The sequence below is a fragment of the Saccoglossus kowalevskii genome, chromosome 18, assembly GCF_978046115.1.
Source record: "Saccoglossus kowalevskii chromosome 18, keSacKowa6.1, whole genome shotgun sequence".
NCBI classification, from domain to species: domain Eukaryota; kingdom Metazoa; phylum Hemichordata; class Enteropneusta; family Harrimaniidae; genus Saccoglossus; species Saccoglossus kowalevskii.
This window is the reverse complement of record NC_140658.1, coordinates 11,239,968-11,266,561: the sequence shown is the minus strand read 5'-3', so window position 1 is coordinate 11,266,561 and position 26,594 is coordinate 11,239,968. Positions and strand designations below refer to the sequence as shown.

Genomic DNA, 26,594 nt, shown 5'->3' with positions numbered 1-26,594 from the left:
TTATGTACACCATGTCTTATTTGACATGGTGCACTAATGTTCCATTATGTGATTGCCATGGCATAGTATGTGGTTGTTATGCACATCATTTCTTATTTGACATGGTGCAATAATGTTCCATTATGTGATTATCATGGCATAGCATGTGGTTGTTATGCACACCTTGTCTTATTTGACATGGTGCAATAATGTTCCATTATGTGATTGCCATGGCATAGTATGTGATTGTTATGCACATCATTTTCATTTGCATGTTGCAATAATGTTCTATTATGTGATTGCCAAGGCATAGTATGTAGTTGTTATGCACACCATGTCTTATTTGACATGGTGCAATAATGTTCCATTATGTGATTGCCATGGCATAGTATGTGGTTGTTATGCACACCATGTCTTATTTGACATGGTGCAATAATGTTCCATTATGTGATTGCCATGGCATAGTATGTGGTTGTTATGCACACCATGTCTTATTTGACATCATGCAATGTTCCATTATGTGATTGACATGGCATAGTATGTGGTTGTTATGCACACCATGTCTTATTTGACATGGTGGAATAATGTTCCATTATGTGATTGACATTTCATAGTATGTGGTTGTTATGCACACCATGTCTTATTTGACATGGTGCAATAATGTTCAATTATGTGATTGACATTTCATAGTATGTGGTTATTATGCACACCATGTCTTATTTGACATGGTGGAATAATGTTCCATTATGTGATTGCCATGGCATAATATGTGGTCGTTATACACACCATGTCATATTTGGCTTGGTGCAATAATGTTCCATTATGTGATTGATGGCATAGTATGTGGTTGTAATGCACACTATGTCTTATTTGACATGGTGCAATAATGTTCTATAATGTGATTGCCATGGCATAGTATGTGGTTGTTATGCACACCATATCTTATTTGACATGGTGTAATAATGTTCCTTTATGTGATTGACATTTCATAGTATGTGGTTGTTATGCACACCATGTCTTATTTGACATGGTGGAATAATGTTCCATTATGTGATTGCCATGGCATAGTATGTGGTTGTTATGCACACCATATCTTATTTGACATGGTGCAATAATGTTCCATTATGTGATTGCCATGGCATAGTATGTGGTTGTTATGCACACCATGTCTTATTTGACATGGTGCAATAATGTTCCATTATGTGATTGCCATAGCATTGTATGTGGTTGTTATGCACACCATGTCTTATTTGACATGGTGCAATAATGTTCTATTATGTGAATGCCATGACATAGTATGTGGTTGTTATGCACACCATGTCTTATTTGACATTGTGCAATAATGTTCCATTATGTGATTGACATGCCATAGTATGTGGTTGTTATGCACATCATGTCTTATTTGACATGGTGCAATAATGTTCCATTATGTGATTGCCATGGCATCGTATGTGGTTGTTATGCACACCATGACTTATTTGGCATGGTGCAATAATGTTCCATTATGTGATTGCCATTGCATAGTATGTGGTTGTTGTGCACACCATGTCATATTTGGCATGGTGCTATATTGTTCTGTTATGTGATTGCCATGGCGCATAGTATGTGGTTGTTGTGCACACCATGTCGTATTTGGCATGGTGCTATATTGTTCTGTTATGTGATTGCCATGGCATAGTATGTGGTTGTTATGCTCGCCATGTCTTATTTGACATGGTGCAATAATGTTTCATTAGGTTATTGCCATGGCATAGTATGTGGTTGTTATGCACATCATTTCTTATTTGACATCATGCAATAATGTTCCATTATGTGATTGACATGGCATAGTATGTGGTTGTTATGCACACCGTGTCTTATTTGACATGGTGCAATAATGTTCCATTATGTGATTGCCATGGCATATTATGTGGTTGTTATGCACACCATGTCTTATTTGACATGGTGCAATAATGTTCCATTATGTGATTGACATGCCATAGTATGTGGTTGTTATGCACATCATGTCTTATTTGACATGGTGCAATAATGTTCCATTATGTGATTGCCATGGCATCGTATGTGGTTGTTATGCACACCATGACTTATTTGGCATGGTGCAATAATGTTCCTTTATGTGATTGCCATTGCATAGTATGTGGTTGTTGTGCACACCATGTCGTATTTGGCATGGTGCTATATTGTTCTGTTATGTGATTGCCATGGCATAGTATGTGGTTGTTATGCACACAATGTCTTATTTGACATGGTGCAATAATGTTCCATTATGTGATTGCCATGGCATAGTATGTGGTTGTTATGCACACCGTGTCTTATTTGACATGGTGCAATAATGTTCCATTATGTGATTGACATGGCATAGTATGTGGTTGTTATGTACACCATGTCTTATTTGACATGGTGCAATAATGTTCCGTTATGTGATTGCCATGGCATAGTATGTGGTTATGCACATCATTTCTTATTTGCATGGTGCAATAATGTTCCATTATGTGATTATCATGGCATAGCATGTGGTTGTTATGCACACCTTGTCTTATTTGACATGGTGCAATAATGTTCCATTATGTGATTGCCATGGCATAGTATGTGGTTGTTATGCACATCATTTTTATTTGCATGTTGCAATAATGTTCTATTATGTGATTGCCAAGGCATAGTATGTGGTTGCTATGCACACCATGTCTTATTTGACATGGTGCAATAATGTTCCATTATGTGATTGCCGTGGCATAGTATGTGGTTGTTATGCACATCATTTCTTATTTGCATGCTGCAATACTGCTCAGTTATGTGATTGCCATGGCATAGTATGTGGTTGTTATGCACACCATGTCTTATTTGACATTCTGCAATAATGTTCCATTATGTGATTGCCATGGCATAGTATGTGGTTGTTATGCACACCATGTCTTATTTGACATGGTGCAATAATGTTTCATTATGTGATTGCCATGGCATAGTATGTGGTTGTTATGCACACCATGTCTTATTTGACATCATGCAATAATGTTCCATTATGTGATTGACATGGCAAAGTATGTGGTTGTTATGCACACCATGTCTTATTTGACATCGTGCAATAATGTTCCATTATGTGATTGTCATGGCATAGAATGTGATTGTCATGCACACCATGTCTTATTTGACATGCTGCAATATTGTTCCATTATGTGATTGCCATGGCACAGTATGTGGTTGTTATGCACATCATTTCTTATTTGCATGCTGCAATACTGCTCAGTTATGTGATTGCCATGGCATAGTATGTGGTTGTTATGCACACTATGTCTTATTTGACATGGTGCAATAATGTTCTATTATGTGATTGTCATGGCATAGTATGTGGTTGTTATGCACACCATATCTTATTTGACATGGTGTAATAATGTTCCATTATGTGATTGCTATGACATAGTATGTGGTTGTTATGCACACCATGTCTTATTTGACATGGTGTAATAATGTTCCATTATGTGATTGCCATGGCATAGTATGTGGTTGTTATGCACACCATATCTTATTTGACATGGTGCAATAATGTTCTATTATGTGAATACCATGGCATAGTATGTGGTTGTTATGCACACCATGTCTTATTTGACATGGTGCAATAATGTTCTATTATGTGATTGTCATGGCATAGTATGTGGTTGCTATGCACACCATTTTCATTTGCATGTTGCAATAATGTTCTAGTATGTGATTGCCAAGGCATAGTATGTGGTTGTTATGCACACCCTATCTTATTTGGCTTGTTGCAATAATGTTTCATTATGTGATTGCCATGGCATAGTATGTGGTTGTTATGCACACCATGTCTTATTTGGCTTGGTGCAATAATGTTCCATTATGTGATTGACATGGCATAGTATGTGGTTGTTATGCACACCATGTCTTATTTGACATCGTGCAACAATGTTCCATTATGTGATTGTCATGGCATAGTATGTGGTTGTCATGCACACCATGTCTTATTTGACATGCTGCAATATTGTTCCATTATGTGATTGCCATGGCATAGTATGTGGTTGTTATGCACATCATTTCTTATTTGCATGCTGCAATACTGCTCAGTTATGTGAATGCCATGGCATAGTATGTGGTTGTTATGCACACCATATCTTATTTCACATGGTGCAATAATGTTCCATTATGTGATTGACATGGCATAGTATGTGGTTGTTCAGTACACCATGTCTTATTTGGCATGGTGCAATAATGTTCCATTAAGTGATTGACATGGCATAGTATGTGGTTGTTATGTACACCATGTCTTATTTGACATGGTGCACTAATGTTCCATTATGTGATTGCCATGGCATAGTATGTGGTTGTTATGCACATCATTTCTTATTTGCATGGTGCAATAATGTTCCATTATGTGATTGTCATGGCATAGCATGTGGTTGTTATGCACACCTTGTCTTATTTGACATGGTGCAATAATGTTCCATTATGTGATTGCCATGGCATAGTATGTGGTTGTTATGCACATCATTTTCATTTGCATGTTGCAATAATGTTCTATTATGTGATTGCCAAGGCATAGTATGTGGTTGTTATGCACACCATATCTTATTTGGCTTGTTGCAATAATGTTTCATTATGTGATTGCCATGGCATAGTATGTGGTTGTTATGCACACCATATCTTATTTGGCTTGTTGCAATAATGTTTCATTATGTGATTGCCATGGCATAGTATGTGGTTGTTATGCACACCATGTCTTATTTGGCTTGTTGCAATAATGTTCCATTATGTGATTGCCATGGCATAGTATGTGGTTGTTATGCACACCATGTCTTATTTGGCTTGGTGCAATAATGTTCCATTATGTGATTGCCATGGCATAGTATGTGGTTGTTATGCACACCATGTCTTATTTGACATGGTGCAATAATGTTCCATTATGTGATTGCCATAGCATAGTATGTGGTTGTTATGCACACCATGTCTTATTTGACATGGTGCAATAATGTTTCATTATGTGATTGCCATGGCATAGTATGTGGTTTTTATGCACACCATGTCTTATTTGACATGGTGCAATAATGTCCCATTATGTGATAGACATGGCATAGTATGTGGTTGTTATGCACACCATGTCTTATTTGACATGGTGCAATAATGTTCCTTTATGTGATTGACATGACATAGTATGTGGTTGTTATGCACACCATGTCTTATTTGTCATGGTGCAATAATATTCTATTTTGTGATTGACATGGCATAGTATGTGGTTGTTCAGTACACCATGTCTTATTTGACATGGTGCAATAATGTTCCATTATGTGATTGACATGGCATAGTATGTGGTTGTTATGCACACCATGTCTTATTTGACATGGTGCAATAATGTCCCATTATGTGATAGACATGGCATAGTATGTGGTTGTTATGCACACCATGTCTTATTTGACATGGTGCAATAATGTTCCTTTATGTGATTGACATGGCATAGCATGTGGTTGTTATGCACACCATGTCTTATTTGTCATGGTGCAATAATATTCTATTATGTGATTGACATGGCATAGTATGTGGTTGTTATGTACACCATGTCTTATTTGACATGGTGCAATAATGTTCCATTATGTGATTGACATGGCATAGTATGTGGTTGTTCAGTACACCATGTCTTATTTGACATGGTGCAATAATGTTCCATTATGTGATAGACATGGCATAGTATGTGGTTGTTATGCACACCATGTCTTATTTGACATGGTGCAATAATGTTCCTTTATGTGATTGACATGACATAGTATGTGGTTGTTATGCACACCATGTCTTATTTGTCATGGTGCAATAATATTCTATTATGTGATTGACATGGCATAGTATGTGGTTGTTCAGTACACCATGTCTTATTTGACATGGTGCAATAATGTTCCATTATGTGATTGACATGGCATAGTATGTGGTTGTTCAGTACACCATGTCTTATTTGACATGGTGCAATAATGTTCCATTATGTGATTGACATGGCATAGTATGTGGTTGTTATGTACACCATGTCTTATTTGACATGGTGCAATAATGTTCCATTATGTGATTGCCATGGCATAGTGTGTGGTTGTTATGCACACCATGTCTTATTTGACATTGTGCAATAATGTTCCATTATGTGATTGACATGGCGTAGTATGTGGTTGTTATGCACACCATGTCTTATTTGACATCGTGCAATAATGCTCCATTATGTGATTGCCATGGCATAGTATGTGGTTGTTATGCACACCATGTCTTATTTGACATGGTGCAATAATGTTCCATTATGTGATTGCCATAGCATAGTATGTGGTTGTTATGCACACCATGTCTTATTTGACATGGTGCAATAATGTTCTATTATGTGAATGCCATGGCATAGTATGTGGTTGTTATGCACACCATATCTTATTTCACATGGTGCAATAATGTTCCATTATGTGATTGACATGGCATAGTATGTGGTTGTTCAGTACACCATGTTTTATTTGGCATGGTGCAATAATGTTCCATTATGTGATTGACATGGCATAGTATGTGGTTGTTATGTACACCATGTCTTATTTGACATGGTGCACTAATGTTCCATTATGTGATTGCCATGGCATAGTATGTGGTTGTTGTGCACATCATTTCTTATTTGACATGGTGCAATAATGTTCCATTATGTGATTGCCATGGCATAGTATGTGGTTGTTCAGTAAACCATGTCTTATTTGGCATGGTGCAATAATGTTCCATTATGTGATTGACATGGCAAAGTATGTGGTTGTTATGTACACCATGTCTTATTTGACATGGTGCACTAATGTTCCATTATGTGATTGCCATGGCATAGTATGTGGTTGTTATGCACATCATTTCTTATTTGACATGGTGCAATAATGTTCCATTATGTGATTGCCATGGCATAGTATGTGGTTATGCACATCATTTCTTATTTGCATGGTGCAATAATGTTCCCTTATGTGATTGTCATGGCATAGCATGTGGTTGTTATGCACACCTTGTCTTATTTGACATGGTGCAATAATGTTCCATTATGTGATTGCCATGGCATAGTATGTGGTTGTTATGCACATCATTTTCATTTGCATGTTGCAATAATGTTCTATTATGTGATTGCCAAGGCATAGTATGTGGTTGTTATGCACACCATGTCTTATTTGGCTTGGTGCAATAATGTTCCATTATGTGATTGCCATGGCATAGTATGTGGTTGTTATGCACACCATGTCTTATTTGACATGGTGCAATAATGTTCCATTATGTGATTGCCATGGCATAGTATGTGGTTGTTATGCACACCATGTCTTATTTGACATGGTGCAATAATGTTCCATTATGTGATTGACATGGCATAGTATGTGGTTGTTATGTACACCATGTCTTATTTGACATGGTCCAATAATGTTCTATTATGTGAATGCCATGGCATAGTATGTGGTTGTTATGCACACCATATCTTATTTCACATGGTGCAATAATGTTCCATTATGTGATTGACATGGCATAGTATGTGGTTGTTCAGTACACCATGTCTTATTTGGCATGGTGCAATAATGTTCCATTATGTGATTGACATGGCATAGTATGTGGTTGTTATGTACACCATGTCTTATTTGACATGGTGCACTAATGTTCCATTATGTGATTGCCATGGCATAATATGTGGTTGTTATGCACATCATTTCTTATTTGACATGGTGCAATAATGTTCCATTATGTGATTGCCATGGCATAGTATGTGGTTATGCACATCATTTCTTATTTGCATGGTGCAATAATGTTCCATTATGTGATTGTCATGGCATAGCATGTGGTTGTTATGCACACCTTGTCTTATTTGACATGGTGCAATAATGTTCCATTATGTGATTGCCATGGCATAGTATGTGGTTGTTATGCACATCATTTTCATTTGCATGTTGCAATAATGTTCTGTTATGTGATTACCAAGGCATAGTATGTGGTTGTTATGCACACCATGTCTTATTTGACATGGTGCAATAATGTTTCGTTATGTGATTGCCATGGCATATTATGTGGTTGTTATGCACACCATGTCTTATTTGACATGGTGCAATAATGTTCCATTATGTGATTGACATGGCATTGTATGTGGTTGTTATGCACATCATGTCTTATTTGACATGGTGCAATAATGTCCCATTATGTGATAGACATGGCATAGTATGTGGTTGTTATGCACACCATGTCTTATTTGACATGGTGCAATAATGTTCCTTTATGTGATTGACATGACATAGTATGTGGTTGTTATGCACACCATGTCTTATTTGTCATGGTGCAATAATATTCTATTATGTGATTGACATGGCATAGTATGTGGTTGTTCAGTACACCGTGTCTTATTTGACATGGTGCAATAATGTTCCATTATGTGATTGACATGGCATAGTATGTGGTTGTTCAGTACACCATGTCTTATTTGACATGGTGCAATAATGTTCCATTATGTGAATGCCATGGCATAGTATGTGGTTGTTATGCACACCATGTCTTATTTGACATGGTGCAATAATGTTCCATTATGTGATTGCCATAGCATAGTATGTGGTTGTTATGCACACCATGTCTTATTTGACATGGTGCAATAATGTTCTATTATGTGAATGCCATGGCATAGTATGTGGTTGTTATGCACACCATATCTTATTTCACATGGTGCAATAATGTTCCATTATGTGATTGACATGGCATAGTATGTGGTTGTTCAGTACACCATGTTTTATTTGGCATGGTGCAATAATGTTCCATTATGTGATTGACATGGCATAGTATGTGGTTGTTATGTACACCATGTCTTATTTGACATGGTGCACTAATGTTCCATTATGTGATTGCCATGGCATAGTATGTGGTTGTTGTGCACATCATTTCTTATTTGACATGGTGCAATAATGTTCCATTATGTGATTGCCATGGCATAGTATGTGGTTGTTCAGTAAACCATGTCTTATTTGACATGGTGCAATAATGTTCCATTATGTGATTGACATGGCATAGTATGTGGTTGTTATGTACACCATGTCTTATTTGACATGGTGCAATAATGTTCCATTAAGTGATTGACATGGCATAGTATGTGGTTGTTATGTACACCATGTCTTATTTGACATGGTGCACTAATGTTCCATTATGTGATTGCCATGGCATAGTATGTGGTTGTTATGCACATCATTTCTTATTTGCATGGTGCAATAATGTTCCATTATGTGATTGTCATGGCATAGCATGTGGTTGTTATGCACACCTTGTCTTATTTGACATGGTGCAATAATGTTCCATTATGTGATTGCCATGGCATAGTATGTGGTTGTTATGCACATCATTTTCATTTGCATGTTGCAATAATGTTCTATTATGTGATTGCCAAGGCATAGTATGTGGTTGTTATGCACACCATATCTTATTTGGCTTGTTGCAATAATGTTTCATTATGTGATTGCCATGGCATAGTATGTGGTTGTTATGCACACCATATCTTATTTGGCTTGTTGCAATAATGTTTCATTATGTGATTGCCATGGCATAGTATGTGGTTGTTATGCACACCATGTCTTATTTGGCTTGTTGCAATAATGTTCCATTATGTGATTGCCATGGCATAGTATGTGGTTGTTATGCACACCATGTCTTATTTGGCTTGGTGCAATAATGTTCCATTATGTGATTGCCATGGCATAGTATGTGGTTGTTATGCACACCATGTCTTATTTGACATGGTGCAATAATGTTCCATTATGTGATTGCCATAGCATAGTATGTGGTTGTTATGCACACCATGTCTTATTTGACATGGTGCAATAATGTTTCATTATGTGATTGCCATGGCATAGTATGTGGTTTTTATGCACACCATGTCTTATTTGACATGGTGCAATAATGTCCCATTATGTGATAGACATGGCATAGTATGTGGTTGTTATGCACACCATGTCTTATTTGACATGGTGCAATAATGTTCCTTTATGTGATTGACATGACATAGTATGTGGTTGTTATGCACACCATGTCTTATTTGTCATGGTGCAATAATATTCTATTTTGTGATTGACATGGCATAGTATGTGGTTGTTCAGTACACCATGTCTTATTTGACATGGTGCAATAATGTTCCATTATGTGATTGACATGGCATAGTATGTGGTTGTTATGCACACCATGTCTTATTTGACATGGTGCAATAATGTCCCATTATGTGATAGACATGGCATAGTATGTGGTTGTTATGCACACCATGTCTTATTTGACATGGTGCAATAATGTTCCTTTATGTGATTGACATGGCATAGCATGTGGTTGTTATGCACACCATGTCTTATTTGTCATGGTGCAATAATATTCTATTATGTGATTGACATGGCATAGTATGTGGTTGTTCAGTACACCATGTCTTATTTGACATGGTGCAATAATGTTTCGTTATGTGATTGCCATGGCATATTATGTGGTTGTTATGCACACCATGTCTTATTTGACATGGTGCAATAATGTTCCATTATGTGATTGACATGGCATAGTATGTGGTTGTTATGCACATCATGTCTTATTTGACATGGTGCAATAATGTCCCATTATGTGATAGACATGGCATAGTATGTGGTTGTTATGCACACCATGTCTTATTTGACATGGTGCAATAATGTTCCTTTATGTGATTGACATGACATAGTATGTGGTTGTTATGCACACCATGTCTTATTTGTCATGGTGCAATAATATTCTATTATGTGATTGACATGGCATAGTATGTGGTTGTTCAGTACACCGTGTCTTATTTGACATGGTGCAATAATGTTCCATTATGTGATTGACATGGCATAGTATGTGGTTGTTCAGTACACCATGTCTTATTTGACATGGTGCAATAATGTTCCATTATGTGATTGACATGGCATAGTATGTGGTTGTTATGTACACCATGTCTTATTTGACATCATGCAATGTTCCATTATGTGATTGCCATGGCATAGTATGTGGTTGTTATGCACACCATGTCTTATTTGACATGGTGCAATAATGTTCCATTATGTGATTGACATGGCATAGTATGTGGTTGTTATGTACACCATGTCTTATTTGACATGGTGCAATAATGTTCTATTATGTGAATGCCATGGCATAGTATGTGGTTGTTATGCACACCATGTCTTATTTGACATGGTGCAATAATGTTCCATTATGTGATTGCCATAGCATAGTATGTGGTTGTTATGCACACCATGTCTTATTTGACATGGTGCAATAATGTTCTATTATGTGAATGCCATGGCATAGTATGTGGTTGTTATGCACACCATATCTTATTTCACATGGTGCAATAATGTTCCATTATGTGATTGACATGGCATAGTATGTGGTTGTTCAGTACACCATGTTTTATTTGGCATGGTGCAATAATGTTCCATTATGTGATTGACATGGCATAGTATGTGGTTGTTATGTACACCATGTCTTATTTGACATGGTGCACTAATGTTCCATTATGTGATTGCCATGGCATAGTATGTGGTTGTTGTGCACATCATTTCTTATTTGACATGGTGCAATAATGTTCCATTATGTGATTGCCATGGCATAGTATGTGGTTGTTCAGTAAACCATGTCTTATTTGGCATGGTGCAATAATGTTCCATTATGTGATTGACATGGCATAGTATGTGGTTGTTATGTACACCATGTCTTATTTGACATGGTGCAATAATGTTCCATTAAGTGATTGACATGGCATAGTATGTGGTTGTTATGTACACCATGTCTTATTTGACATGGTGCACTAATGTTCCATTATGTGATTGCCATGGCATAGTATGTGGTTGTTATGCACATCATTTCTTATTTGCATGGTGCAATAATGTTCCATTATGTGATTGTCATGGCATAGCATGTGGTTGTTATGCACACCTTGTCTTATTTGACATGGTGCAATAATGTTCCATTATGTGATTGCCATGGCATAGTATGTGGTTGTTATGCACATCATTTTCATTTGCATGTTGCAATAATGTTCTATTATGTGATTGCCAAGGCATAGTATGTGGTTGTTATGCACACCATATCTTATTTGGCTTGTTGCAATAATGTTTCATTATGTGATTGCCATGGCATAGTATGTGGTTGTTATGCACACCATATCTTATTTGGCTTGTTGCAATAATGTTTCATTATGTGATTGCCATGGCATAGTATGTGGTTGTTATGCACACCATGTCTTATTTGGCTTGTTGCAATAATGTTCCATTATGTGATTGCCATGGCATAGTATGTGGTTGTTATGCACACCATGTCTTATTTGGCTTGGTGCAATAATGTTCCATTATGTGATTGCCATGGCATAGTATGTGGTTGTTATGCACACCATGTCTTATTTGACATGGTGCAATAATGTTCCATTATGTGATTGCCATAGCATAGTATGTGGTTGTTATGCACACCATGTCTTATTTGACATGGTGCAATAATGTTTCATTATGTGATTGCCATGGCATAGTATGTGGTTTTTATGCACACCATGTCTTATTTGACATGGTGCAATAATGTCCCATTATGTGATAGACATGGCATAGTATGTGGTTGTTATGCACACCATGTCTTATTTGACATGGTGCAATAATGTTCCTTTATGTGATTGACATGACATAGTATGTGGTTGTTATGCACACCATGTCTTATTTGTCATGGTGCAATAATATTCTATTTTGTGATTGACATGGCATAGTATGTGGTTGTTCAGTACACCATGTCTTATTTGACATGGTGCAATAATGTTCCATTATGTGATTGACATGGCATAGTATGTGGTTGTTATGCACACCATGTCTTATTTGACATGGTGCAATAATGTCCCATTATGTGATAGACATGGCATAGTATGTGGTTGTTATGCACACCATGTCTTATTTGACATGGTGCAATAATGTTCCTTTATGTGATTGACATGGCATAGCATGTGGTTGTTATGCACACCATGTCTTATTTGTCATGGTGCAATAATATTCTATTATGTGATTGACATGGCATAGTATGTGGTTGTTCAGTACACCATGTCTTATTTGACATGGTGCAATAATGTTCCATTATGTGATTGACATGGCATAGTATGTGGTTGTTCAGTACACCATGTCTTATTTGACATGGTGCAATAATGTTCCATTATGTGATAGACATGGCATAGTATGTGGTTGTTATGCACACCATGTCTTATTTGACATGGTGCAATAATGTTCCTTTATGTGATTGACATGACATAGTATGTGGTTGTTATGCACACCATGTCTTATTTGTCATGGTGCAATAATATTCTATTATGTGATTGACATGGCATAGTATGTGGTTGTTCAGTACACCATGTCTTATTTGACATGGTGCAATAATGTTCCATTATGTGATTGACATGGCATAGTATGTGGTTGTTCAGTACACCATGTCTTATTTGACATGGTGCAATAATGTTCCATTATGTGATTGACATGGCATAGTATGTGGTTGTTATGTACACCATGTCTTATTTGACATGGTGCAATAATGTTCCATTATGTGATTGCCATGGCATAGTGTGTGGTTGTTATGCACACCATGTCTTATTTGACATTGTGCAATAATGTTCCATTATGTGATTGACATGGCGTAGTATGTGGTTGTTATGCACACCATGTCTTATTTGACATCGTGCAATAATGTTCCATTATGTGATTGCCATGGCATAGTATGTGGTTGTTATGCACACCATGTCTTATTTGACATGGTGCAATAATGTTCTATTATGTGAATGCCATGGCATAGTATGTGGTTGTTATGCACACCATATCTTATTTCACATGGTGCAATAATGTTCCATTATGTGATTGACATGGCATAGTATGTGGTTGTTCAGTACACCATGTTTTATTTGGCATGGTGCAATAATGTTCCATTATGTGATTGACATGGCATAGTATGTGGTTGTTATGTACACCATGTCTTATTTGACATGGTGCACTAATGTTCCATTATGTGATTGCCATGGCATAGTATGTGGTTGTTGTGCACATCATTTCTTATTTGACATGGTGCAATAATGTTCCATTATGTGATTGCCATGGCATAGTATGTGGTTGTTCAGTAAACCATGTCTTATTTGGCATGGTGCAATAATGTTCCATTATGTGATTGACATGGCAAAGTATGTGGTTGTTATGTACACCATGTCTTATTTGACATGGTGCACTAATGTTCCATTATGTGATTGCCATGGCATAGTATGTGGTTGTTATGCACATCATTTCTTATTTGACATGGTGCAATAATGTTCCATTATGTGATTGCCATGGCATAGTATGTGGTTATGCACATCATTTCTTATTTGCATGGTGCAATAATGTTCCATTATGTGATTGTCATGGCATAGCATGTGGTTGTTATGCACACCTTGTCTTATTTGACATGGTGCAATAATGTTCCATTATGTGATTGCCATGGCATAGTATGTGGTTGTTATGCACATCATTTTCATTTGCATGTTGCAATAATGTTCTATTATGTGATTGCCAAGGCATAGTATGTGGTTGTTATGCACACCATGTCTTATTTGGCTTGGTGCAATAATGTTCCATTATGTGATTGCCATGGCATAGTATGTGGTTGTTATGCACACCATGTCTTATTTGACATGGTGCAATAATGTTCCATTATGTGATTGCCATGGCATAGTATGTGGTTGTTATGCACACCATGTCTTATTTGACATGGTGCAATAATGTTCCATTATGTGATTGACATGGCATAGTATGTGGTTGTTATGTACACCATGTCTTATTTGACATGGTCCAATAATGTTCTATTATGTGAATGCCATGGCATAGTATGTGGTTGTTATGCACACCATATCTTATTTCACATGGTGCAATAATGTTCCATTATGTGATTGACATGGCATAGTATGTGGTTGTTCAGTACACCATGTCTTATTTGGCATGGTGCAATAATGTTCCATTATGTGATTGACATGGCATAGTATGTGGTTGTTATGTACACCATGTCTTATTTGACATGGTGCACTAATGTTCCATTATGTGATTGCCATGGCATAATATGTGGTTGTTATGCACATCATTTCTTATTTGACATGGTGCAATAATGTTCCATTATGTGATTGCCATGGCATAGTATGTGGTTATGCACATCATTTCTTATTTGCATGGTGCAATAATGTTCCATTATGTGATTGTCATGGCATAGCATGTGGTTGTTATGCACACCTTGTCTTATTTGACATGGTGCAATAATGTTCCATTATGTGATTGCCATGGCATAGTATGTGGTTGTTATGCACATCATTTTCATTTGCATGTTGCAATAATGTTCTGTTATGTGATTACCAAGGCATAGTATGTGGTTGTTATGCACACCATGTCTTATTTGACATGGTGCAATAATGTTTCGTTATGTGATTGCCATGGCATATTATGTGGTTGTTATGCACACCATGTCTTATTTGACATGGTGCAATAATGTTCCATTATGTGATTGACATGGCATTGTATGTGGTTGTTATGCACATCATGTCTTATTTGACATGGTGCAATAATGTCCCATTATGTGATAGACATGGCATAGTATGTGGTTGTTATGCACACCATGTCTTATTTGACATGGTGCAATAATGTTCCTTTATGTGATTGACATGACATAGTATGTGGTTGTTATGCACACCATGTCTTATTTGTCATGGTGCAATAATATTCTATTATGTGATTGACATGGCATAGTATGTGGTTGTTCAGTACACCGTGTCTTATTTGACATGGTGCAATAATGTTCCATTATGTGATTGACATGGCATAGTATGTGGTTGTTCAGTACACCATGTCTTATTTGACATGGTGCAATAATGTTCCATTATGTGATTGACATGGCATAGTATGTGGTTGTTATGTACACCATGTCTTATTTGACATCATGCAATGTTCCATTATGTGATTGCCATGGCATAGTATGTGGTTGTTATGCACACCATGTCTTATTTGACATGGTGCAATAATGTTCCATTATGTGATTGACATGGCATAGTATGTGGTTGTTATGTACACCATGTCTTATTTGACATGGTGCAATAATGTTCTATTATGTGAATGCCATGGCATAGTATGTGGTTGTTATGCACACCATGTCTTATTTGACATGGTGCAATAATGTTCCATTATGTGATTGCCATAGCATAGTATGTGGTTGTTATGCACACCATGTCTTATTTGACATGGTGCAATAATGTTCTATTATGTGAATGCCATGGCATAGTATGTGGTTGTTATGCACACCATATCTTATTTCACATGGTGCAATAATGTTCCATTATGTGATTGACATGGCATAGTATGTGGTTGTTCAGTACACCATGTTTTATTTGGCATGGTGCAATAATGTTCCATTATGTGATTGACATGGCATAGTATGTGGTTGTTATGTACACCATGTCTTATTTGACATGGTGCACTAATGTTCCATTATGTGATTGCCATGGCATAGTATGTGGTTGTTGTGCACATCATTTCTTATTTGACATGGTGCAATAATGTTCCATTATGTGATTGCCATGGCATAGTATGTGGTTGTTCAGTAAACCATGTCTTATTTGGCATGGTGCAATAATGTTCCATTATGTGATTGACATGGCATAGTATGTGGTTGTTATGTACACCATGTCTTATTTGACATGGTGCAATAATGTTCCATTATGTGATTGTCATGGCATAGCATGTGGTTGTTATGCACACCTTGTCTTATTTGACATGGTGCAATAATGTTCCATTATGTGATTGCCATGGCATAGTATGTGGTTGTTATGCACATCATTTTCATTTGCATGTTGCAATAATGTTCTATTATGTGATTGCCAAGGCATAGTATGTGGTTGTTATGCACACCATGTCTTATTTGGCTTGGTGCAATAATGTTCCATTATGTGATTGCCATGGCATAGTATGTGGTTGTTATGCACACCATGTCTTATTTGACATGGTGCAATAATGTTCCATTATGTGATTGCCATGGCATAGTATGTGGTTGTTATGCACACCATGTCTTATTTGACATGGTGCAATAATGTTCCATTATGTGATTGACATGGCATAGTATGTGGTTGTTATGTACACCATGTCTTATTTGACATGGTGCAATAATGTTCTATTATGTGAATGCCATGGCATTGTATGTGGTTGTTATGCACATCATGTCTTATTTGACATGGTGCAATAATGTCCCATTATGTGATAGACATGGCATAGTATGTGGTTGTTATGCACACCATGTCTTATTTGACATGGTGCAATAATGTTCCTTTATGTGATTGACATGCCATAGTATGTGGTTGTTATGCACACCATGTCTTATTTGTCATGGTGCAATAATATTCTATTATGTGATTGACATGGCATAGTATGTGGTTGTTCAGTACACCATGTCTTATTTGACATGGTGCAATAATGTTCCATTATGTGATTGACATGGCATAGTATGTGGTTGTTCAGTACACCATGTCTTATTTGACATGGTGCAATAATGTTCCATTATGTGATTGACATGGCATAGTATGTGGTTGTTATGTACACCATGTCTTATTTGACATGGTGCAATAATGTTCTATTATGTGAATGCCATGGCATAGTATGTGGTTGTTATGCACACCATATCTTATTTCACATGGTGCAATAATGTTCCATTATGTGATTGACATGGCATAGTATGTGGTTGTTCAGTACACCATGTCTTAATTGGCATGGTGCAATAATGTTCCATTATGTGATTGACATGGCATAGTATGTGGTTGTTATGTACACCATGTCTTATTTGACATGGTGCACTAATGTTCCATTATGTGATTGCCATGGCATAGTATGTGGTTATGCACATCATTTCTTATTTGCATGGTGCAATAATGTTTCATTATGTGATTGTCATGGCATAGCATGTGGTTGTTATGCACACCTTGTCTTATTTGACATGGTGCAATAATGTTCCATTATGTGATTGCCATGGCATAGTATGTGGTTGTTATGTACATCATTTTCATTTGCATGTTGCAATAATGTTCTATTATGTGATTGCCATGGCATAGTATGTGGTTGTTATGCACACAATGTCTTATTTGACATGGTGCAATAATGTTTCATTATGTGATTGCCATGGCATAGTATGTGGTTGTTATGCACACCATGTCTTATTTGACATGGTGCAATAATGTTCCTTTATGTGATTGACATGACATAGTATGTGGTTGTTATGCACACCATGTTTTATTTGTCATGGTGCAATAATATTCTATTATGTGATTGACATGGCATAGTATGTGGTTGTTCAGTACACCATGTCTTATTTGACATGGTGCAATAATGTTCCATTATGTGATTGACATGGCATAGTATATGGTTGTTCAGTACACCATGTCTTATTTGACATGGTGCAATAATGTTCCATTATGTGATTGACATGGCATAGTATATGGTTGTTCAGTACACCATATCTTATTTGACATGGTGCAATAATGTTCCATTATGTGATTGACATGGCATAGTATGTGGTTGTTATGTTCACCATGTCTTATTTGACATGGTGCAATAATGTTCCATTATGTGATTGCCATGGCATAGTGTGTGGTTGTTATGCACACCATGTCTTATTTGACATTGTGCAATAATGTTTCATTATGTGATTGACATGGCGTAGTATGTGGTTGTTATGCACACCATGTCTTATTTGACATCGTGCAATAATGTTCCATTATGTGATTGCCATGGCATAGTATGTGGTTGTTATGCTCACCATGTCTTATTTGACATTGTGCAATAATGTTCCATTATGTGATTGCCATGGCATAATATGTGGTCGTTATACACACTATGTCTTATTTGGCTTGGTGCAATAATATTCCATTATGTGATTGATGGCATAGTATGTGGTTGTTATGCACACCATATCTTATTTGGCTTGTTGCAATAATGTTTCATTATGTGATTGGCATGGCATAGTATGTGGTTGTTATGTACACCATGTTTTATTTGGCTTGGTGCAATAATGTTCTATTATGTGATTGACATGGCATAGTATTTATAGTAAATTGTACAGTGTTATTGTACCTTGTTTAATATAATGTCGGATATATACACAAATCCCCTAAGTTCTATGCCTTTTTTTGTTCCCTTTTTCTTTTGTGGTATACTCAGTACATACAGATTCAGATTCTTACTATAGATATCTTCAGTTGTTTTTCTAACTCCCTGAGGTTATAAGGTCATCATTACATCATCTAGATTGTACGACCTCACTGAATGATCGATTGCTGTGATAGAATGTTGATTCTTGCTTTGTTAGGTTAATAGTGTGCCTTTAGTCGAGTAACATCATTGAGTGTTGTTTTAATATTGTTAATGAACGTTATTTTGCCTTTTGTTGATGTGTATTCCATCATATTTCATGATGTGTTTACTGATGTTATTCATTGCAACACTGGAAAGTTTGATCAATCATGACATTTGCCAGTGCCCTAAGGGGTCAATTTATGTCCAAAGCTATATATAGAAGTGAACTGTGTGGTGTTGGTCAGTCTAGTATTGTATGCTATATGGTACATGCAGTGTCCTGAGTCCTTTGTTTTCCAAGCCTGAAAGCACATGGCTGTGAACTTTCCTCAAGTAGTCTTGTTGGACTACAAATAAAATTCCAAATTTTGATAAAGAAAATAGTCAGAATAAATTCATTTTGATTATGGCAAACCATACTCTAGCACCAGCCTTAGCTGTCTTCTTAAAAAACAGCTATGGAACAAAACAGCAACAACTATCAGTGTATTAGGCCACATTTTGTGTTCATTCTATATTCTGTATTCACCATTGGCTGCAAATTGTATTTTTTTGTTTTTGACTTGTTTTTTTGTTTTGTTTTTTTTTAGAAAAGTTGTAGTTTTTTTTTTTTTAATTTCTTTCTGTAAGACCCTTTTTATCCTTTCCTAAGGATTTTATGCGTCTAATAAAAATATATTTTAATATATCAGCTCATGGGTATTACAATCATTTAAAAAGATGTTAGCTAGTCATGCGGTGCCACTAAACTGTAATATCAAGTTGAATGAGTGTTTCCATCCTGCTAAAACAAGTCTGAAATCAACAAAGGTGTAAACGTATGTTGAACACTAACCTTCTTGGCTATCAATGAATAACTTGGAAGTGGAATCATGCAGCTACTTCAGCATCATCATAGCAAAAGCTGAGGTTGACTTCTGGACAATTAAATTATTAACACTTGAAAAAAAAATTGCTCATTGGAACTTGTGACAATAGTACTGTACATGTATTTAATAAACACCATTTGGTTAGCTATTTTTGTATACAAATTAATAGATAGCATTGCAATTTTTTGTATATATTTATATAACCTTTTGGTGTGTTGTGTGGGTATTGTCAGGATGCACGTGTTGTGATAATATTTTGGAGTAATTAATTGAATAAACTACTGAATGTACTGTACAACTGACATAGTGGCATTTGCTTGACCGCTGATTGCGTGGTGTAAATTGCCATTTGACAGCATTGATTATTGAACTGATAATTTGGATGGTTGTTAGCATCACTCTAAGTCAGTATCATTTGCTTCTTTGCAATGTGTATTTTTTTTGGTGCCAGGCGACATTTCCGGACATTGAATGTCACTGTTGTCTCTCCTGACTTTTTTGTATGTGTAAATTGCAAGTGCTAGTGCTGACACATAGTGCATTTTGCCACAGAAGTAATTTCCTGTTTGGGACTGCATAACAGGGCTGTGCGGCCATCTCCCTATCAAATGGCAATTTAATGCGCTATCCTGGCGTCAACCAGGCTCGGTCGAACACAAGCACCTGCGGACATTAACCAAGGTTCCCCCAAAGTCGCACTCGTTGGTGAATGAATCTCGGCCAGTAGATTGGCCTTCCCATTGAGTCTGTGGCACACTCACCCAGGGTAGGGGTACCGATCATGAGTTTGATGCGACAACCACTATGCTACCAGTGACCAATGTGTATTTTTACTACATATCTTGTGAGTCACTCATACCTAGGTGTTTTTTGGCTGTACATTGGTGAGTGATTTAAAATGCCGATCTCCTTGAGGTTGGACAGTGTTGTGATTGGTCAGTCATTATCACATGGTTACATTTGTCTGCTTGTACTGCCTTGTTTGGTGTTGCTGGATTTCCTGAGGTTTGCATATCAGATACCACCTTTAGTATACTTTGAAATGTTGTTTCAATTTTATTTGCAAAGTTCATTTCTTCTGATGTTTTCTCACAGTGAATTTCTGTTCTATTTAGTGATTTCGTTAACTTGTTAATTGTCATGTTGCCATATGTTGTTACATTATAGTGGTATACATGTATATGTACATATTGATGTAATTGGCATGTTACATTGTGTTGTCATACATAGTGGTATACTTTGCATGTTTCAATGATGTCATGTCATGTGATTGTCATTCATATTGTAGAGTAACTGGAATGCTGACATGTCACATTACGTAATTGTCATGCAGACGGTCAATATTTCAACATTGCATTGATATCATGGTATTTGATATGCACTGTGCTATAAATGCTATATTGCTGTTGTCTCATGTGAATGTCTTGCAGATCGTTTCATATTTGACAATGTTACAGTATGTAACTGTATCGCAATGATGTCACAGTATTGTTATACAATGCTGTTTTATCATGTGATTGCCTTACTCATTAGCATAATGTAATGATGCAAAGGCATGTGATTGTCAATGTCAATGATGTGATTGTAATGATATATCCCTCTCTATGATTGTCATACAGTGTCACAGTTAACATGTTGTAATAATGCGTCGCTATGTGAATGCTATTCGTATCATGTCATAATTACCATATGGATTATTTATATCACATTTTACAAATGTATGTGGTGTGGTAATAGAATGTGGTAATAATGTTCTGTTATGTGATTGCCTTGTCACAGTATGTGTTTGTTATGAACACCATATTGTATTTGGCATGGTGCAATATGATGTAACGTTACATTATTGTTATACACACTATATCACAAATGTATTTGTATGTGATGTACTGTTTACTTTACAGGTAAACAATCATACAATGAGTGTTAGTGAACTAAATGTACTCTTAAATTGTAGTGAAGAATCTACATGAACCAATTTGTTATGCCAATTACATTACCACTACACTATATGTAATTAAACTGATTGGTTTTATTCAATTGTCTTTCACTCTATTTACATGTATCAATCAAGAAATATTATTGTTTGTTTTATTGTATAGCTCGGCCACACACCACTACATTATGCATGTCAGTTTGGAGGTATTGCTATGGTGAAGACATGTCTGAATCTAGGTGCAGATTTATATTCCAGGAGAACGGTGAGAATCATGTGTAATTAGTCACTACAAAATGTGTATATGTAGGTCATACAGGGTCACTAAGATATATGGGACAATTAAATAACTTGATGTTCGTTAATTTATGAGAATGGGTTAACACATAGTGGTGTAATATTTCAACCATGTGTAATTCACACTAGCAACATTACTATTATCAAAACTTGTTAATGTTGCTTTAACAAATCAGTACAATATTTTAAATTATAGTAACTTGTGGTAAGATTGTTTTTGTTAAATTTGAAAGCAACAATATTTTCACAAAATATTTTATAACTGAAACTACCATTTGACATATTCTTCAATTATTGCATAAAAATCCACTTTGGGCTGTATGTAATGATTGTTTGTGACATAATAGTATATTGTCAGAAGACATTTTACAAGACCTTCAACAATTTCTCAGCCTCTAAATAAATAAATAAATAAAATAATAACACACATTATGACATCACTGTTAATAATTATATCATCGTGGTTGGTGTCTCTATTTTTTATTTTGCCATCCAGGAAGTGTAGGTACAATGTACCTTTGATGTAAAATTACATTTTCCTGTTAAGGCAGGGCTTCGTTTCAAAAACACTGTTATATATCACAACTATAAACCAAATGTAATTTTGCATTTATAATTTCATGTCATCTCATAAACATATAAACTATAGCTTTCACATCACTTACTACCATTTAAAATTCACACATTCAGTAATATTTTCACATGCCTTTTAGTATTATGGAATATTTTGATATATGGATGTGGTCACATCTACCTTGTACCAGTATAAGCTAATGTCTTACTTTTAAATTATTATAAATATAACAAGATGGTGTAATTGTACTTTCTATATTTGAATACAATTTACTATTACTTTATTTTGTGTTAATATTTGTAGGACAACGCTTCTGTTTTACATTCTGCTTGTTCTGGTATCCATGGCGATGTCTTGACTTTTTTACTGGAGAAAGGATTGAAAATTGAAGATAAAGATGAGGTACCGATGTTTTTAATCACATTACATAGAATATTGATTGTAGACACATCACCATTGGGAAATACCTTGGCCTATTTGTGCTGTATAGGTCTAATGCCACTCATCAACCAATGGCTGCTGCTCAATTTAAATGGCTTGCAAGAACCAATGAAATGTTTAGCTCCGCTGTCGACTTTCTCGAGCGGAGCTTATCATATGAGTGATTGTCCGTTGTCCGTCGTGCGTTGTCCGTCGTCCGTGTCAATGTTTTACTTTTTCGACTTCTTCTTGAAAACTACAAGCCTGAATGCTTTGATACTTGATATATATGTACCTTGGGTAGACCTCTCTCAGATTTGTTCATTTCATGATGATATCTTCAATTCTCTAATTTTGGTGAATATTTTTGTCATTTTTAGTAAAAAGTGATATTTTCAACTTCTTGTTAAACACCGCAAGTCCAATTGCTTTGATATTACATATACAGGTACTGCATGTGGACCTCTCTCAGATTTGTTTATTTTGTAATGATATCTTTAATTCTCTAATTTTGGTGAATATTTTTGTAATTTTTGGTAAAAAGTGATATTTTCGACTTCTTTTTAAAAACCAATAGTTCAATTGCTTTGATATTCCAAATATAGATACTACATGTAGACCTTTCTCAGATTTGTTCATTTTGTGATGATATCTTCAATTCTCTAATTTTGGTGAATATTTAGTCATTTTTGGTAAAAAGTGATATTTTCGACTTCTTGTTAAAAACTGTACGTCCGATTGCTTTGATACTATACATATTGTTCATTTTCTAATGATGTCTTCAGTTCTTTAATTGAAATGTGCATTGCTAACAGCGGGGCTATCTCAGCCGATAGGCTGCTTGTTGTAATTTTTGGTAAAGTGATATTTTCGACTTCTTGTTGAAAACCGCAAGTCCAATTGCTTTGATATTACATGTATATGTACTACATGTGGACCTCTCTCAGATTTGTTCATTTTGTAATGATATCTTTAATTTTCTAATTTTGGTGAATATTTTTGTCATTTTTGGTAAAAAGTGATATTTTCGACTTCTTGTTGAAAACTGCAAGTCCAATTGCTTTGATATATTACACATATAGGTACTACATGTGGACCTCTCTCAGATTTGTTCATTTTCTAATGATATCTTCTGTTCTTTAATTGCCATGTGCATTGCTAACAGCGGAGGTATCTCAGCCGATAGGCTGCTTGTTTAAATACTTATTTTCTCTGTTTGAGGGTGTAATCACCTGGGTCGAAGGTGAGACCAACATGTGGTCTTTTGTTTACTACTTAGCGGCTGTGTCCGAAAACGGGGACTTATGTTTTGCCCTGTGTGCGTCCGTCCGTCCGTCCGTCCGTGCGTTCGTCCGTGCGTCCGTCCGACCGTGATCACCTGTATCTCGAACATGCATGGACCGATTAAGTTCAAACTTCACTCATACATCACACATTATATGGGACATATGCACATGCATTTTTTCATGATCTGATTAACGATAGCCGAATAGCGGCCATTTTAAGGCCGAAAATGCATCAAAATCGCACATTTTCACCATTCCGGACCCGGATCTCAGTTATGCATGGACGGATTTTGTTCAAATTTGGTACATACATTAAACATAATAGGACCTTGATGCACGTCATTTTTTTTTGGATCGGGTTCGAAATGGCCGACTGGCGGCCATTTTGTTTTAAAGAATTCAGTTCTGGATCCGTATCCGAGACATGTCTGGATTGATCAAGTTCAAACTTCGCACACACAAGGTACATCATGTCACAAATATGTATGTGCATTTGTTTCATGATCTCATTAACGATAGCCAAATGGGGGCCGCTTTAAGGCCGAAAATGCATTGAAATCGCACATTTTCACCATTCCGGACCCGTATCTCAGTTATGCATGGATGGATTTTGTTCACATTTGGTACATACATTAAACATAATAGGACCTTGATGCACGTCTTTTATTTCGCATCAAGTTCGAAATGGCCGACTGGCGGCCATTTTGTTAAAGAATTCAGTTCTGGATCCGTATCCGAGACATGTCTGGATTGATCAAGTTCAAACTTCACACACACATGGTACATCATGTCACAAATAGATATGTGCATTTGTTTCATGATCTGCTTAACAATAGTGGAATGATGGCCATTTTAAAGCCGAAAATGCATCAAAATCATGTATTTTCACAATTCCAGAACCGGATCTCAGTCATGCATGGATGGATTTTGTTCAGATTTAGCACAATGTGTTGTACATATGCAGGTGCATTTCGGTCATGATCTGCTTTGAATGTATGTGTCAATCAAATATGAACGGAACGGGGACGTGTCATTGACAATGACTTGTTCTATGTGTATTTGAATGTTCTAATCTTGGTGTTTTTCCAGTGATTTCTCTAGGTGCAATTCAAATACAGTAGGTGTGTCTTGTTTACCTGAGAGTTTGAGCTGTCCAACATGTTTCATGTTATTGATTACTGGCATGTTGATTTCCCATTTTTGAGCCATGTTTGGAATTTTGTTCATCATTTTCATATAGCAATCTCGTCATTTGTTAACATTGTCGTCTATGGAAAATCAATTAGTGGTATGAGCCCTATACTGTAAAATACTTTATTTTCACTTGGAATTAATTTTCGCTGAAGGAATGATTCAATAAAAAAAAAATCTAGCGAATATACCTTTTTTCCTATATTTTACATTCAACTCCCAAAAATCAGTGAAAATAATTTCCGTACAAAACACAAAAAATGTCCTTTCAGCAAAAATTAATTCTAGTTAAAATAACGTTATTTGTATTTTACAGTGAGTGGACATTATTCAATTGTACTTTAACATTAGTGCAAACATACCAGACACATCCTATGAGGTGCTGTGTCCATGGTCTGTCTCAGCAATCCGACCTTTTTATTTAAAGTCTGTACTCTACCTTAATTTTTCTATTGTGTACAAGTAACTTCAGGACTGTAGGTAGGACTTGTTTTTCAGAAATTGATTGGCTCAATATTATGCATAACCTGGCATGTCATGTTTTGTGATTGTCGTGCATGCATTGATATAATGTGTATGCTGCCATGTCACCACATTATGTGATTGTCATACACATCGCATGTTGTATTTGGCAGATTGCAATGTCTCATATGGTATATGGTTGTCTTACACATCGCATGTTGTATTTGGCAT

At 36.1% G+C, this 26,594-nt stretch overlaps 1 protein-coding gene across 1 annotated transcript in view; it reads left to right on the top strand.

The window, feature by feature from the left end:
- The window catches only part of LOC102809148 (uncharacterized), a 230,846-nt gene that overhangs the window by 75,049 nt on the left and 129,203 nt on the right, over positions 1–26,594 (top strand). The window contains exons 7-8 of the mRNA XM_085492918.1: positions 22,300–22,398; positions 23,308–23,406. Of these exons, the coding sequence (XP_085349044.1) occupies positions 22,300–22,398; positions 23,308–23,406 (198 nt within the window). The remainder of the gene's footprint in view (positions 1–22,299; positions 22,399–23,307; positions 23,407–26,594) is intronic.